At 39.8% G+C, this 17,637-nt stretch overlaps 1 protein-coding gene across 1 annotated transcript; it reads right to left on the bottom strand.

Annotated features, from left to right (window-relative positions):
• Window positions 1-645: 645 nt before the first annotated feature.
• Window positions 646-16,978, bottom strand: LOC128526725 (membrane-spanning 4-domains subfamily A member 4A-like). Its single transcript, XM_053498859.1, has 6 exons — window positions 16,898-16,978; window positions 16,686-16,796; window positions 16,160-16,216; window positions 5,683-5,833; window positions 5,371-5,474; window positions 646-750 (listed from the first exon to the last, which is right to left on the bottom strand). Exons 1-6 carry the CDS (start codon window positions 16,976-16,978, stop codon window positions 646-648), a joined length of 609 nt encoding a protein of 202 aa, XP_053354834.1.
• Window positions 16,979-17,637: the final 659 nt, after the last annotated feature.

Genomic DNA, 17,637 nt, shown 5'->3' on the forward strand with positions numbered 1-17,637 from the left:
CTCCATCTTGCCCTCACACACTTGGACAATAAGGACACATACGTTCGAATGCTGTACATAGATTTTAGCTCAGCATTTAACACTATTATCCCCCAACAACTGATTGGGAAGCTGAGCCTTTTGGGCCTGAACACCTCTCTCTGTATCTGGATGCTGGACTTTATGACCGGAAGGCCTCAGGCAGTACAGATCGGGAACTGCACCTCCAGCACCACCACATTGAGCACTGGGGACCCACAAGGCTGTGTGCTAAGTCGTCTGCTGTTCACACTGCTGACTCACGACTGTGTAGCGACACACAGTTCAAATCACATCATCAAGTTCGCTGATGACACGACCGTGGTGGGTCTCATTAGCAAGAATGACGAGTGAGCATACAGAGAGGAAGTGCAGAGGCTAACGGACTGGTGTAAAGACAACAACCTGTCTCTGAAAGTTGACAAGACAATCAGAGGAGATGGTTGGACACGAAGCCACCATTCTCCGCTAAGCCTCAATGGCTCCTCTGTGGAGATCGTTGAACGCACCAAATTCCTAGGTGTCCACCTGGAGAAGGACCTCACCTGTTCCCTTAACACCAACTCCCTGCACAAGAAAGCATAACAGCGTCTCTTCTTTCTGAGAAGAATGAGGAAAGTCCAGCTTTCACCACCGATCCTGACCACCTTCTATAGAGGAACTATTGACAGCAACCTGAGCGGCTGCATCACTGTCTGGTTTGGGAATTGTGACATATCGGACCGAAAGACCCTACAGCGGATAGTGAGAACAGCAGAGAAGATGATCGGGGTCTCTCTCTCCTCTATTGAAGACATCTACACCACACGCTGCATCCGCAAAGCCACCAGCATTGTGGCTGATCGGACACACCCCCTCACACACACTTCATACTACTGCCATCTGGAAAAAGGTATCGAAAAATTCAGACACACACATTCAGACTGTGCAACAGCTTTTTTCCACAAGCCATTCATCTCAACAAAAAGGACTGGACTGATAAACACACACACACACACACACACACACACACACACACACACACACACAAACATTATCACTCAGCTAAACTCAACTACCTCAAAACATTGAGACTGGACTAACCAACACAAGCGCGAACACGGAACTACACTACTAAACTATTGTACACACCAACCTGTAAATGCTCTTTTGCACAGTATTCTTTACTGGATTACATCCGCACTAACTTCTTAATTTTTGCTGCTACATTAAGGAACGTTTACTGTTTCTCCACCACCTCAACTCATCACCTCAACACCCCAGAGTATTATGTTATGTTATGTCGTGTTTGTCGCACTGTCACTTTGTTGCTTTTGTTTGCACATTTGCACGTGCACTTTATGTTGTCTGTAAAATAAATAAAAATAAAAATGTACATAGTCTTCCTCTCTGGGTTAGCTAGTTAGGTTTTGTTAATTTATGTTGTTGACTTCAGTTGTCAGGTCAATCTGTCTTGTCTGGTAGAACATTGTTTCGTTTCACTGTGTATGTACAAACTGTATATGGTTAAAGTGACAATAAAGCCTACCTGAACTTGAACAATATAAGGCACACCTGTACACAATAATACCATTACATGGAAAACACAAAATGAGGTTTGTCTACCACCCCAATACAATTGCCTCCCTATCCCAAAAATGTCTGAAGTGAGACAAACACCACCGTATGAATGACATCCACTAAGTCTCTCACAATATCCCTAATTTATTGTGAGTAGTGTATATATATATATATATATATATATACACACACACACTCACCTAAAGGATTATTAGGAACACCATACTAATACAATGTTGGCCCCCTTTCGCCTTCAGAACTGCCTTATTCTACGTGCCATTGATTTAACAAGGTGCTGAGAGCATTCTTTAGAAATTTTGGCATATATTGATAGGATAACATCTTGCAGTTGATGGAGATTTGTGGGATGCACATCCAGGGCACGAAGCTCCTGTTCCACCACATCCCAAAGATGCTCTATTGGGTTGAGATCTGGTGACTGTGGGGGCCATTTTAGTACAGTGAACCCATTGTTATGTTCAAGAAACCAATTTGAAATGATTTGAGCTTTGTGACATGGTGGCTGGAAGTAGCCATCAGAGGATTGGAACATGGTGGTCATAAAAGGATGGACATGGTCAGAAACAATGCTCAGGTAGTCCGTGGCATTTAAACGATGCCCAATTGGCACCAAGGGGCCTAAAGTGTGCTAGGAAAACATCCCCCACACCATTACACCACCACCACCAGCCGGCACAGTGGTAACAAGGCATGATTGATCCATGTTCTCATTCAATTCATGCCAAATTCTGACTCTACCATTTGAATGTCTCAACAGAAATCGAGACTCTTGCCTTTTTGCCCACAGGCCTGCCGCATACTGGACATTTTTCCCTTTTCACACCATTCTTTGTTAACCCTAGAAATGGTTGTGTGTGAAAATCCCAGTAACTGAGCAGATTGTGAAATACTCAGACCCAACAACCATGCCACGCTCAAAATTGCTTAAATCACCTTTCTGTCCAGCCAAAGTGCAAATATATGCAGCATAAATATTCCTCAAAAAAAAAAACTGATAACTTGCTTTAAGTTTATATATGTATTTTATATATACAGTGGAACCTCGGATTGCAAGTAACGCAGTTTGCGAGTGTTCCGCAAGATGAGCAAAGATCTTTAATAATAAGTTTCGACTTGGAAAACAAACAAGTCTTGGTTCATGAGTACCGAATATCATGTATTACGCATGCGCTTCTTGTTTTGACGCCAAGCGTTACGCGATCACAACAGACCCAACAGTTTTTCTCTCTCTTTCGATGTGGAATTGTGGGTAATCGTCTTCCCTGCTGGGTCTTAGTGCGCGTCTCTTACTGGTATAATCAACATCCGTGCACGAGTGTAATGTTTACTATAACACTGTGACCACGTGTGTGGGCATAGAACATATTTTATTTTGTGTTTGGGTGTGTGAACAGTGCGCATGTAAAGCAAAAAAAAGTCCCGTTACAGGGGTTAAAGATCCATTTTCTCTTTCTCTGTTTCAGCCTGTGTAAACTTATGAGTGTGCGCGAGTGTAATTTGACACCGTGCTGGTTCACACACTCTCTCTCTCTTGCCTTTAGTGTGTGTGTGTGTGTGTGTGTTTGTGTCAAGCACCCCCCTTCTTGTGTAGGGCACACTCTCTGCGCTACACAGAAACACTGCTCTGTTACTATTCTTTTCAGAGGTAAAGTGCAGGTTCATCTGTTTGTTTGTTTTACTTTACAGCAATGTTTTAGTTAATATGCACTCATGCGATTTTCCATGCCAATTTTTCCAGGAAAACAGTTTTTTCGTTAATGTGTGTGTTTGTGTAAAACTCTAAAAAGAGTGGAGAAAAGATTACTATGTAAGATGAGATGGGGGAGACGGGAGGGGCTGATTCCAAACACACACACACTCTGCGCGCATAAATGGAAACACTTATCTGTCAGGATTCATTTTTACTGTGAAGTGTAGGTTCATTTGCTTTATTTTTGCTTTATATTTTGTGTTAATTATTTTTATGTATTTCTTTTTTTGAACTGTGGAATAATTTGAATTTCCATTATTTCTTATGGGAAAATACATTTGGTTTACGAGTGTTTTTAAATACGAGCCCACTTTCGGAACGAATTATGCTCGTAATCCAAGGTTTCACTGTACATGATATATTGCCTAACAAAGACTAGAGTAAATGTCTAGAGTGTGAAACTGAGAAAAATGATTAAAAAAAATTTCAGTTGTCCATTTTGGAAATTACTATTAAATCCAAATCCAAAACCATCTTCATGGTCAAGTGTAGCCGTCCCCAGTCACCACAGTTATCCCAATTAACCACATAGGGGCATCATCAGCAGCTTTTAACAATTTGTCAGCTTTTGTTCAAAAATAAGTACCATTCTTTGCTCAAAATGTGAACACTTGAAGCTTAAAAAATAAATTAATATAGTGCTTCTTTTTTTATTATTAAACATTTTGTTATAGATAACCTTTCGAGTATTAATACTATGCCAAAATGAGTAAAAGTCAGAAAAATGTTGTTTTTTTCTCATTCTGCTGTCAAACTGTTCATGTTGATAAAAATGTTCAAGATCTAACAGAAAAAAAATATATTTAAGATCCTTTCTTCTTCTTTTTTATTTCCAAAGGTTGTTGCTTCACCAACCTCTTTTATTACTTTCTCTTGAAGTTAATTGGACACAAATCTTTAAACTGTAACATTTTGTCATGTGGCCATAAAAGCCTTAAGTTATAACTTTACCTCTGACACTAAAAAATTCTTTTATAAACATTAAGCATCCCCGTACAATAAAACTTAATTTTAGTCATTAAAAAAAAGTTTATATGTTGAGTGTTTATTTTTAGCCATATATGAAGCAAGAACCAGTGATGAGTTGCTGCACTACTGTCAGAGATGCTGCCCCCCAAAATAAATTAGATCAGAACTCCATAGTGCTGTGGTATGAATAAGATATTTTTTTATACAAAAAGGCTTGAGTCTTTTAAGTTATTACAGAGTATGCATTATACAAAAAAAAACCCTCATTACATTAAACACAAACTTCACACTTGATTTCAGAGATCATAGTTAGACAATGTAAAGATTGAAAGAATGTATAAAGAAGCAGGTTTTGATTCCAGGTGTACACAATGTTTAAGAAAAAAGCCACTACAATTAAACTATAATTTAAACCTTGTTGCAGGTAACTACAGATGATTGCTGTGGATCCTGTGAGTTGTAAAATGCAGGATTATACATCAGCTGTGGATTCATAGATTGAGGATACATTGGCTGTGCATTCATTGGCTGCAGATTCATCAACTGTTCATTCACCGGCTGTACATTTATTGGCTGTGCATTCATCGGCTGCGAATACATCGGCTGTGAATACAAAACCTGTAAGGGAGAGATTTGTTAAAATACCATCAGAACACAAACTTCAAACTTTGTTTATACACACTTTAAGTAATAAACGTTGATAGAGGGAGTTCTTTCACACCAAACTCGCTCATCCATGTCTTTATGGACCTTGCTTTGTGCACTGGTGTGCAGTCATGTTGGAACAGGAAGGGGCCATCCCCAAGCTGTTCCCACAAAGTTGGGAGCATAAAATTGTCCAATATCTTTAAGTATGTTGAAGCATTAAAAGTTCCTAAACTCCTAAAAAACAAATCCCACATCATAAACTCCAACAAACTTGGCACAATGCAGTCAGACAATTACTGTCCTCTTGGCAACCACGTCCTTTATTTTGTGTTGGATATATATTATATATTGCACATAATGCTATAATAATAATAATAATAATAATAATAATAAATATTACTTACTGTGGTCTCAGTGTAGCAGGTGTCTTTACAGGCAAAAACAGAAGGGCAGATAGAAATGATCAACTCAAGCAGAGAGAAAATAAACAGGACTCCATTGATTCCGTTCCTCTGGCCCAGTCAGACAGACAGACAGACAGACAATGAAACAATTAAAATGAAAAAGTATTTAAGTTAGCAAGTATATAAGAAATGTAGAGTTAAAAAATAATAAAAACAAAAAAGTCGTCCTATCGGTAAATGGAAATGCTGGAGCAAAAATTCATCAGATTTTTGAAGTTAGTTAACAAGCAGCATTTAGCACTTAACAAACCAATAACAAAGATTGTACTTTATGTGTCATCAGTGAGACACGTACCAGATTCCTGGTGTCACTGTACACATATATCATGTCCGCTACAAGCAGAATGAGAGCAAGACCTGCAACCACGGCACTCGCCACATTCAGTCCCAGGGCAGCTTTAACCTAATAAAAGAGGAAATATGAAACAGTAAAGTATAACAGGGTTAACACTTTTTATTAAAGTTCACATTATACAGTAGCAGAGATCCTCTGAACTTCTGAACTGAGGTTTTGATTAATTTAACAATACTGTATCACATTCAATGTAATGCTGCTGTACGTTGACATGAGGCAAATCTCACGTACTGAAGGCATCACAGCAAAGCTTATATTCAGTACAACAGCATGACCTTAAGTGTGGTACTGCTTTTATAAAACAGTTCCCTAAACATCATTTATTATTAATTGATTATGATTTGTTTGTCAGTCTAAATAACGGTTGAAAGTAGTTTTAAAATCTTACTGGTATCCAAAATGTGAGGAGAATAAACCATGGAGGTGAGAAACTCATGAGATTTAGAATACAGTACCAACTTATGCACTGTTAGCCCAAATTTAGTTTCTACTTAAATATTAAAGCTATATTGCAGCCTGCTTTTACACAGACATATAATACAAAACAAAAACAGGCCAAAACTGATTTCGTTAGCCAACGAAGTTTTCTGTTGTTGTGTGGATTCAAGCACCGCTGGCGAGAACCTGGAAGGTGAATTTAACTCCCTCAGTTGTAAAAATTTCATTTAAATTTTTGCCATTTCGACGGACATTTTTAGACACTGGCTAATTTACCTGGCTGTGTAATGTATATTTAGCTAACTGTGGGGGAAAGGGGTTTTGGGGCACCGGTGAAAATAATTTTTTAACATTTACTGGTTCATTGGCTTATTTTTATCCACAACTAATCGATATTTAATGCTAGATCACTTTCTTACGCGAGTTGCTGATCGCGTGCGGTAAAAACGCGATTTTAACCAGTTTCACACCCTTTTGCCTTTTACCTGGCCGGCTGCAAGCGGTGTTCCCTTTCAAAAGCTATACCCAATGGCGCTATGGAAAACAATTCCTCGTGACTGGTTGTGAAGCATGTGTGTGTCAAACACGCCAAATATTTTGGCAGGTAAGTATTGCGATTTTCTCCTTATTAAAGTCGCGCGTGCTCGGGTTCGTTGCCTTAAAGCGAAACCGCGACCCGCAGCGTATTTCTTGCGTGCAAATCTGGCGGAGGCGCACAAAACAGTATTTTCCTTTTCTCTCGCTCTCTCGCCGGATCATGAGTCTTTTACCTTCCACTTCTCCAGCGCGCTTCGGCCCTTCTTGTGAAGGGGGGAAGAACTTTCTCTCTCGCTAATAATGAGCCAGTGTGTTAGTTGGTGTTAGAGGTGGTAACGCGCGGTCTAATGCGTACTCCTCGATTCGCGGTAAAAATAAATAAATAAATAAATCCCCCAAACGCTCAAGGTCAGCCGGAGGAGGGGCCTCAATGATGGCCCCTCCCCCTCCTGGCGACCCCCATAAGTTAACTCTTTCATGAAATAAGCCGTATTTATCCTGTGTTTTTGTGCTATTGACATTTGATTTGTTCCAATGTCATGGATGAAAGCGCGGTCCTTTATGATGATGTCCCAGATCAGAGAGACGCTCACGGGCTATCTCTCTCCTGGGAGCTCATCCTCTTGGGAAAAATCCACACTCCCCACCAAACGTGTAGACTAACATCTTCGTTGGTGGGAGAAGATTTTTCAGGCAGCAGGTCAGCCTGGGGCAGGCCTGCACACAATGGTTTTGCAGGCATACCAGACTGACCTACTGAGAGCTGCACCTTTTAGAGAGGCCGGCGGCCGGGAACCTACTGCCAGCTATGTCTTTAGGTACGAAGCAATGAAGAGGACCAGCATCCTTAGGAGGCCGTGGTTCAATCCGCCACCACTGGTGTTTCGGAGAGCAGCCATCTCCAGTGAATCGTTAGGTGTTCAATCCCTTCCTTCTATGTTCAGGATGCCGAACATCTAACACACCCATCTAGCCGAGGTGTCAAAGTTCGTGCACCTTTAGAGAGGCTGGCAGCGGGGAACCTACTGCCAGCTATGTCTCTTAAGCACAAAGCACTGTGGAAAAACAGTATCCTCAGGACAAAGTGTTAGGTGCTCGGGTTCCTACTGTCGTGTTTCAGGACACCGAACACCCAACAGCCACCACCATCACCACCCCTCCGTCGGCGTCAACACGTCGCCCTAGCTCACCTCAATTCTTAGGGTGGAGCCCTAATGCCACAAAGCGTTCTCCTTCCTACATGAGGTATGAAGTTAAGTGTCATGCGGAATCCAAGCGCAATGCGGGCACAGCTGTCTCCTACGCGCGGCGAATTCATTATAGCATACTCCAAAGGAGTATAAGCTAGGCCAGGTGGTAACGTCACTGCTCCCAGAGTGGTTTCAGTGGTGGCTTAGTGCCGGGGGATTTCATCCAAGGGCCAATCCCCAGAGGCAACAAGGATTACGGGCCAAGAGCTTCGTACCCTTTCTATGTGGTTCAGATCCTCATCCTTGACTCTGGGTCCCACTTTAGGTCCGTGCTGTCGCGAGTTTTAACGGCAGACGTTTTTCCCTTAGGGGCCGAGCGCGACCTTAGATGGCCGCCCAGCCCAAGGGAGCTGGAGAGGTCATCTTCTCGTGTGGTACATCGATTGCCCCGAAACGATGACTCTATTTCTGGCCCTGAAATACTCCCTCCAGCAGTCAAGAGGTTATCGTGTCCTAGCGCGGACACTACAGCAGTCTTGTAAATATTGTCTGGGCAGACTAAGCTCGCGCCGCTAAGAAGACTAGTGCACTAGGTTCTGCTTTGAGGACAGGACAAATTCTGTCCCTCAGGATCATTTATATTCTAGGACATGGCGAAACATGCGGACCTAGTCCACTGCCGAACTGCTTCAGTGCTGGAGCTTCTGCAAGAAAGTTGACCTCAGGCTTTTGCCCTAGTACACTCAGAACATACGTAGCCACTTCTCGCCTATGTCCTGACTGATGGGGCTGGTGAAAAGCACCCCTTAGTGTTCTTAGGCTTTGCCAACTGCCTAGGAAAAGCTGTTCTGCATTCTTACCCAACTATCTTCCACAGTTGAAGCCTTCTGTCCTCCGCTGTTAGCTCCGGAAGCAGTAAGACTTCATTCGCTGTGCCCAACTCATGCTCTTCAATTTACAGTGCACCTCCGCATTAGCCAGGGCCGTAAATAAAAGCAGGGTTTCATACGTCTTGAGGCCGCGGGCAAAGGGCAGCCGCCATTAGACGGGTTGGGTTGGAGATGCTAGTGCCCCAGCCTAGGAGGACAGGACAAATTCTGTCCTTCAGGATCTTTTACATTCCAGGACATAAAACATGTAGACCCAGTCCACTGCCAAACTGTTCCAGTGCTGAAAGTTTCTGCAAAAAAAAAAATCCATTCGGCATTCTTACCCAACTATCTCCCACAGTCGAAGCCTTCTGTCCTCCGCCTTTAGCTCTGGAGCAGTAAGTCTTCATTCGCTGTGTCCAGCTCATGCGCTTCAATTTACAGCGCACCTCTGCATTAAGCCAGGGCCGTAAATTAGAGCAGGGTTTCATATGTCGTGGGGCCGCGGCCCAAGGGCGGCCGCCATTAGACGAGTCAGGTTAAAGATGCTAGTGCTTTAACCTATGAGGCGCGTGGCATACTTCACCTCTAGTGATTAGGACCGTTCGACCAGGAAGCTTGACCTGAGGGTGTTTCCGGTTCATGCCTATTTATAACCTCCAGGTTCACCTCATCGGTTGACGTCACCTGCCTGAGGTTATACATGCCAAAATATTTGGCGTGTTTGACACACACATGCTTCACAACCGGTCATGAGGAATCGTTTTCCATAGTGCTGTCGCGCAGCATCTCGTTCCCGCTTTTTCAGGGAACAGGGTTACAACAAAGTAACCCGAGACGTTTTTTCCAAGAAGATAGCGGGAACACATGCGGCTGTTTTACGCGGTTTATCACGGCCTATTGTATCTGGTAAGTTCCCTTGAGACAACATAAGCGAATATGTATCTTAAGATGTGTCTGTTAAAGCATTTAAGATGTGACTTAAAATGCCCTATATTAAAGATAATTCGCTGTAAACTAGCAAAATAAAAAATGTGATGTCAGTGTTCAGACTTTTCCAGTCTGTTAGGTTTCATAAGGTAAATGTTGTTAATGTTTGCTCATTTGCAGGGAAAATAAAGAGAAATTCTAAGAGTTAAGCATTGTCCTTTTAGCTGTGAAAAAAGAGCACAATTATTTAAACATTACAGGCTAAAACACGGAGGTTATACATGAACCGAGCCTTTTTCTTGTTTACATCAGCAATGTCTGTGCACATTTAAATAATTAAATGCACTAAAAGTTCACCTGTCCTGCATTCACACAAAAAGATTAAATTAAAGAGATTATCAGTGCTGTGTCAGAAAGTAACATAATGACACATTGTTCCAAAGATGGACCTTTAGGAACTGCCAAAAAAGGAGCAGCCTATGTGCATAGAGAGTTTCCACTGGTAAATCCAATTGAATATGTTGTGTAAAAAGGCAAAAAAAAAAACTCTTGCATATGTTCCCATTGTTCCTGTGCTACAGAAGTTGCTTAACAAAACTGATGTTTTGGACAAAACTATGTCAGAAAAAGTATATGTCCCTCAGAAATTCAGATCATATGCTGATGGGCAATATTTTACTGAAAATCTATTTCTTGCATACACTGTAAACCCGAATTAGTTGGCAAAACTCAAAAAATTTGAGGTAATCAGTTACATCAATTTTTTTAAGTAATGATGTTTCCAGTTTTAAGTAAATGGAACTATGAGTTTTTGAGTTTGTTGTACTCATTTTTTTTAGTTGTTGCAAATCAAATAAATTGTTGTTGGTCTTTCGGCTGCTCCTGGCAATGGGTCGCTACAGCAGACAATCCGTCCCGCACACAAGCTTGGCACAGGTTTTACACCAGATGCCATTCCTGACGTAACCTTCCATTTTATCTGGTCTTGGGACAGGCACTTCATCTACTGTAGTTGTTGGGAATCGAACCCGGGCCTTTCACATGGCAGGTGAAACACCTACCACTGAGCCACCAGTGCCGCATTGCCCTGATGACGTCAGACACAAAATCGCTACTTTGAAAGATTTTAAGTTGGTGGAACTTTAAGGTGACAGTTACTGTTACTTAAGTACTTAAAAGATACATAAAATAAAATTTGTTCAGCTAACTTGAAAAGTGTCATTTCTACAAACTCATAAATAACAAAAAGTTCTAAATACTCATAAAGGTCTAGTAATTTGAACTTATTGTAATTATTTAAGTTAACAGTACTCAATATGTTTAATTACTTTGATAGGGTTTACAGTGTACGATGAGTTCACAATTGCTCTTGTACTTTACATTGATGACTTTGAAGTCGCTAATCCTCTTGGAACATCAAAGCTTAAACACAAGATGTGTGCAGTATACTGGGTTATTGCAAACATACCTTCAAAATATCGGTCAACCCTCAGCTCTATCCAACTTGCTCTACTGTGCAATACCTCCACAGTCAAGGAGTGTGGTTATGCAAAAGTTTTCCAACCTCTGATCTATGATCTAAAATTATTGCAGCAGAATGGCGTTTACCTGGAGCAACTAGGTGCAAGTGTGAAAGGTACAGTCTTGTATTTTGCAGCTGACAATCTTGCTGCCCACTCTCTTGCAGGTTTCCTGGAGAGTTTTACTGTCAACAAGTTCTGCAGATTCTGTTTGACAAGCAGTAGAGACACTCAACAACAAGAGGTATGTTTTGTTTTTTTTTCAACTTCGAGACAAAGAGTCCCATGACAGGCAGGTGCAGGATATCAGAGAGGACCCTGGAATGACTCAAGCTTATGGTGTGAAAGGAGCATGTCCTTTAACTGAAAATCTTGAGCACTTTCATGTGGTCAGTGGGTACCCTCCTGACATCTTGCATGATATTTTGGAAGGTATTGTTCCAGTTAAATTGTCCCTGTGCCTTACAGACCTGATAGGCAAGACTTATTTCACCCTAGATATGCTGAATCAGGCCATCAGGTGTTTTAAGTACTCATTTAGTGACAAAACAGATCGACCTCAGGTTATTGAAAAGGGATTTTCCAGTAAAGGGACCATTGGTGGAAATGGCCATGAGAACTGGTGTCTCATAAGGCTCCTTCCATTTCTCATTGGTCACTGTGTCCCTGAGGGTGACAACACTTGGGAAATTCTCATGCTGCTCAAAGATATTACTGAGCTAGCTGTAGCACCAAAGCATACAGAAGAGACACTTAACTTTCTGGACTGTAAGATAGCAGAGCACAGGCGCTTACTGCAGTCAACATTTCCAGAGTTTCGTTTAAGGGCAAAACATCACTTTGTGGAACATTATCCTCAGCTGGTAAGGAAATTTGGTCCCCTGTCTGAGGTTTGGACAATGCGGTTCGAGGGGAAGCATAAATTCTTTAAGAGGGTAATTCGCACTGCTCAGAACTTTTAAAATGTTGCCATGACACTTGCTACAAAACACCAGAAGGCAGTCAGTTACCATCTCGATTGTAGCTCATTTTTCAGACCATCAGTTGAGATGTCAAAGATTACTACCTTTTTCGCTTGCCACCTTCCCTCACAGTGTGCAGACAGCAATTGCTCAAAACTTTACAACACCAGAGTCGGTGCTTGAATCTGTCAGTGTAGACTGAATTAAGTACAGTATCATCCAGGCATGATACTGTCCTCTGGGTCATGCTCTGGTCTCCCTGCATTCGTCCAGATTTACAAGATTGTTGCAGTTAATGTAGAGATTCTATTTGTCTGTCACGAATTGGCCGCATGGTACAGGGAGCATTTGAGATCTTACCAACTTAATTGTGATAGTGTTACTTCTATGTGTGTGTTGAAGATGTCAGAATTAAATGATGTCCTCCTATTATCAGCATACATGGTACAAGGTGAGCTTATTGTGACACTGAGACGATTTGTAATTTGCTAAACAGCTGTCTGTCTTTTTTTTTTTTTTTCAGATGGCCATGGAACAGAAATTAACAATGTGGGTTATCGTCTCCGAGGGTGATATAAGAAAGATGACAATGAACCCTCGACCATACATACTTGAAGATTTAATTAGCTGGCTCAAAGGCACTCTCCAAACAAACTACAATTTTACCTTACAGTATCAAGATCCTGAATTTAACAATGAATTATGCAACCTCACAGACTTGTCTGAATTCCCAGATAAACCAACGGTCAAAATCATCCCTATCATTGAGCTTGTTGTAGTCCCTGGAGGTTCTGAATTATGTATTGACACAGGCAGCCAAGCAGACACCGAGATCCTGTCCATCTCTTTGGATAGAAGTTCTCAGTGGCCGGAGGTATTTGAAATTCCAAAATTTCAAGTCGATGTAGAGTATAGACTACGCCAAGGTAACCTGGAGTATCTCAGGGATGCAACCTTTCTTAAAGTCAAAAAAGAACTAAAGCATGACATACTCGAGAAATTGGCTGAGACCATGTATGCATTTAAAGCATACCCAACGAAGGAAGATTTTGAGACTGTTGCTAAGGCTTTAGTGCAAACACACCCATGCCTTAAAGAAACTGGGTCACCCTCTGGCTGGAACGGTTGGAAAAAATAGCCTTAAGTTCAAAATGGGTAATTATAGAACCAAAATGCAGCGGCTGGGTTGACTTGATGTTACTGTTAATGGTGGCAAGCGAGGAAGTGACACTACAAATGGCGATCCTCCAAACACACAGATCAAGAAGCCAAAGAAAGGGGAAATAAATTTCCTGCCTGATTTTTCAGAGGGGATGAATAACCAAAACATGGAAGTAGCTTGTGAGGTTATGGTCAATGAAATGATAAAGAGAAAGCCAAAGGAATCCCTGGTTAAGAAAGAGATCGATGTGACGTTTGCTTTTCGCAGAAAGGAGATTGTCAATGAGAAGCCTGCCATCAGCCAGGTGGTGCATCGTTGGCCAGCTCTTTTTACAGAAAATCAGGTTTGTGTTAAGTGTCTACATATCATGTAGTGTTGAGTGTGTCAGATTAAAACAGTGTGAACATTGACTGATGCATTGTTTGCCATGTTCAGGTTTGTTATAAATTTGGCAGAGTGGTAGGGAAAAATCTCAGAGAAAACTTCCTGGATGCACTTGACAATTTGTCTCCAAGCCTCATGGACCTCTTCAAAAAGAAGAAAGGCCTTACTGGTCAGCTTTCGGCTGAACTTTTTGTACACACACACTCACACACACACATACATTCCCCTCTTACACACACATGTTTTCCTATGTGTGTGTGAGAGGAGTATATGTGTGAGTGCCAGAATGAATTATGGCTTGCACGGCCCCTCATAAATGCATGTTCTTTGTTTTTATTTTATTTTTAAACCATTAATCCGGACTACTATGTGCTACTATGTGCTATGACTACTATGTGCTACAGATTTATTCAGTTTTTCAGACTTGGAGTTTTTTTTTCTTTTCTTTATTTTTACCATAAAATTGTCTGTATGTTCAATCAGTGGCATGAAATTAACTGAAAAAACTTGGCTAAAAAAAAAATTGGGTTCAGTTAACATTAAATATTTTGCTGGGATTGTACAGTAAAAAGAAAGCTGAACAAGCCAGGCCTCATATCTTGTATGAACAGAGTGTCTTTTACTAATATGTCAGTGTACAGTGTTTCTTTAATGACTTGTACAGGCAAACTCCAGTGGGATTGCTTTTCATCGGTGAAGAGAACCTTAAGCTGAACCCATCCAAAGTGGGAATCATCTTGGAAGGGAATGTGGTGATGAATGATCTGGCCAACCTTCCTCAGGCCTTCTGTGTCCTGTTTGGACTGATATATGCCCTGCACCCGGACTATCCCAGATACATGAAAAACACTTTTTGCCTTGTTCAGCAGGTGATGTTTAACCTGGGTAAAAGTGAGCTGCCACCCAAAATTCAGACTCTGAAAAACCAACTTGCAGTGTAAAGAGGTGTTGTTACACTATTTCTCCAGATAGGAGAAAGATTGTTTGTTTTTTTAGAAAAGGGACTTGTTTGCACTGTTATGCCCTTTTTGTATATCATGTTATTGGATTGGCACTGATATGTCTGGTTTTGATTCAGATTAACAAACCCAAAACTGAGGAAAATCAGTTTGCAGTGTTAAGTGCTGTTCTGAATCGTTGCACCTGATAACAGGTGCCTAGTTTTATGTCGTGCTTTTAGAAAAACAATCTGTTGTTTATGTTCATTAACATTTTACCCCTGTTTTCAACAAATGTTTCATCTGATTTCTTGACCTGAATAAGTATTTATAATGCACCAGATTAAAAACTAAAATAATAATTTAATGATAATAACTGAACTGAATAAGAAAGCTACAACTAGGTATCTGGTACATTGTACTTAAGATATTAAGTGTATTAATTGTGCAAAGAAGTTAACTTGGCAAAACATGTCGAGTTAAATCGATTTTGACTTGAGTGTAATGTACTTAACATTTTCAGTTAAATGAACTTAGGTTTACATTACAAATTATTTTTTAAGGCAACCAGTTTCCTCAATTTTTTTTAAGTAAATTCAACTTATCCGGGTTTACAGTGTGGATGCCAGACTTTACCCCAAATAGTGTTAAATGGAAATCCAGTGAGCTATGTACGTACATTCCCTTGTTCCACATACCATGTAGTGCCTTCGATTAGGGGTTAGAAAGGGATTTGGGATGTAGTCATAGGGATTTTGGGATGATGCTAATTATTTTGTAGCTTGTGTTAGCCCTAAACAGAACAACACGGATGGTTTAGAAGCATTACAGAACATCTAAGAAGCCATTGCTAAGGACACAAAGTGGTGTTTAAGAGGAAATAACATTATCAAATGTGTTTTCTTACTAAAAATACTTCTGTAACAGTCTTTGAATGTTGGTTTTGGCCAACAGATACTCTATCCAATACCGTGGAATGGACAGACCTACTTTCTACAGACGCTACAGACCTACTGGTAGATGATTAGGGTTAGCTAGTGGGTAACACTTGGCAAGGTGTTTTTAGTGAAGAAGTGTTTACTGAACATTTAGGGAAGGTAAGTATTTGTGACACAGAGAAATGAAGCTGTAACTAAGTTTTCAGACATCTTAATGACAAAGGAGGTTTTACATTTGTGTTTCTTGGTAACATGACCAGTCAAAAAGAGATAAAAACAACTTGTTTACAGCTACTATAATCACACCCCCAAAGGTTTACTTTTTTTGACTGAGTAATGCTTAACATGTTTAGAAACCATATTTGCTATACAAATAATTATTAGTGACTGGATCTTTCACTTCATACTGCATTAAAACAACCATGAGGTTGTTCAAATTTAAATAAAAAACTGGCTAAACAGCAGAAAGACAAATTGAGAATTATTAACCGTCTATGTTTACATACCACACAGGAATTAGAGTTGTTCGCTGCAGCAACTGACAGAGCACCAGAAGATAAAAACTGTTTAAAACAAAAGCAACAACAGTGTTTATCAAATGCTAACAAATAGACAATAATACAAATAGTTTTTTTTTTTTTTTTGCAAGTCACTTGCATGATTTTGAAAATTTAAAAGAAATATACATGTCCGTAATTTTTTTTTTATTATTATTATTAAACTTATATTAAGTTTTTTTTTTTTTTAGGTGAAACAGATTTACTTTCTTCAAAACCCTTACTTGTAAATTTAACAGTGAAGTCTTAATCATGTATTTCACTAAACTTTAAACAATGTTTAACAAACAAACAAACAAACATAACATCAACACAGAATTTCCAAAATGTAAAAAATGGAAAGAATATGGCACAAAAAAGTTCAGGGTGAAGAAGCCATTAATTACATAATCGATTCTCATCATAATGCTAATGCCAACATGCTTTAATATTATGGGCTATGATTTGTAGAAGTTAATGTGGAAAGATAACATACGAGAAATGATCCCCACAGAGTGATTCCACTGAGGACCAATGGCGAAAGATAATCTGTGGATAAAACGATACCAAGCAAAAAAGTGCAAATGCCAATCATGATCTGTACAGTCTGTGGACAAAAAAAAAAGACTAACAGAATTATTTACAGATAAAATATAAAATTTCATTTAAGCTCTGCTATGAAGACATTTTGGAATGAATGTATCTTACCCCTAATGTTTTGGTCTCGGCTTTCATAAAAGCTGTGAGTTGGGAAAGTTCATAATTAGGTGGAGCTGTTACAGGGTTCATGATGAGGAAGAGGAGTTGGATCTCTAGGAACAGACATTTAAGAAGCGTTTTCTAAACTGTAACATAATATACAGTGTATTAGAATGCATACAATTAGAGCAATCGCAAGGTATTTTGTTTTTAGAAATTTTTACCATAATGTATGATTTGCATTGTCTATTCACTCTAAAAAATGATTCTGTGGCCTTGTAAATTTCACAGTTATAAAAAGGTTATGTAACCTTAATAAAAATCTGTAAAAATCGCATACATGATTGTTGGAGTTAGACACATCAAAACAAAAGCCTAAAAAAACAACTATTAATTTTGTCTTAAATGTACACTATAATTCAAGTTTATTTCACAAATAGAAATGAGCATTTGACTAACTGAATTATATTTTTAACATTCACTTAATATTTTTGATAAATTTTAATCAAAATATTTGGTAATGGAGTAACTATACTGATTAGTTTCAAGAACTACAATTACCACTATATTCTTTATGTTTAACAACAAAAACTTAAATAATTGAGTAAATTGCCCTGTGCAAGTGCTCATGGGAAATCTGGTGTGATCAGGGACAAGAAGGCTGTGAGGATGTGAGAATGGACATGAAGCACCTGTATGGAGCTATATTAGTGCCAAAATTCTTCAAAGCAAAATAGCAGGTTGAATTA

This window comes from Clarias gariepinus, chromosome 6 (genome assembly GCF_024256425.1).
Source record: "Clarias gariepinus isolate MV-2021 ecotype Netherlands chromosome 6, CGAR_prim_01v2, whole genome shotgun sequence".
Classification (NCBI taxonomy): domain Eukaryota; kingdom Metazoa; phylum Chordata; class Actinopteri; order Siluriformes; family Clariidae; genus Clarias; species Clarias gariepinus.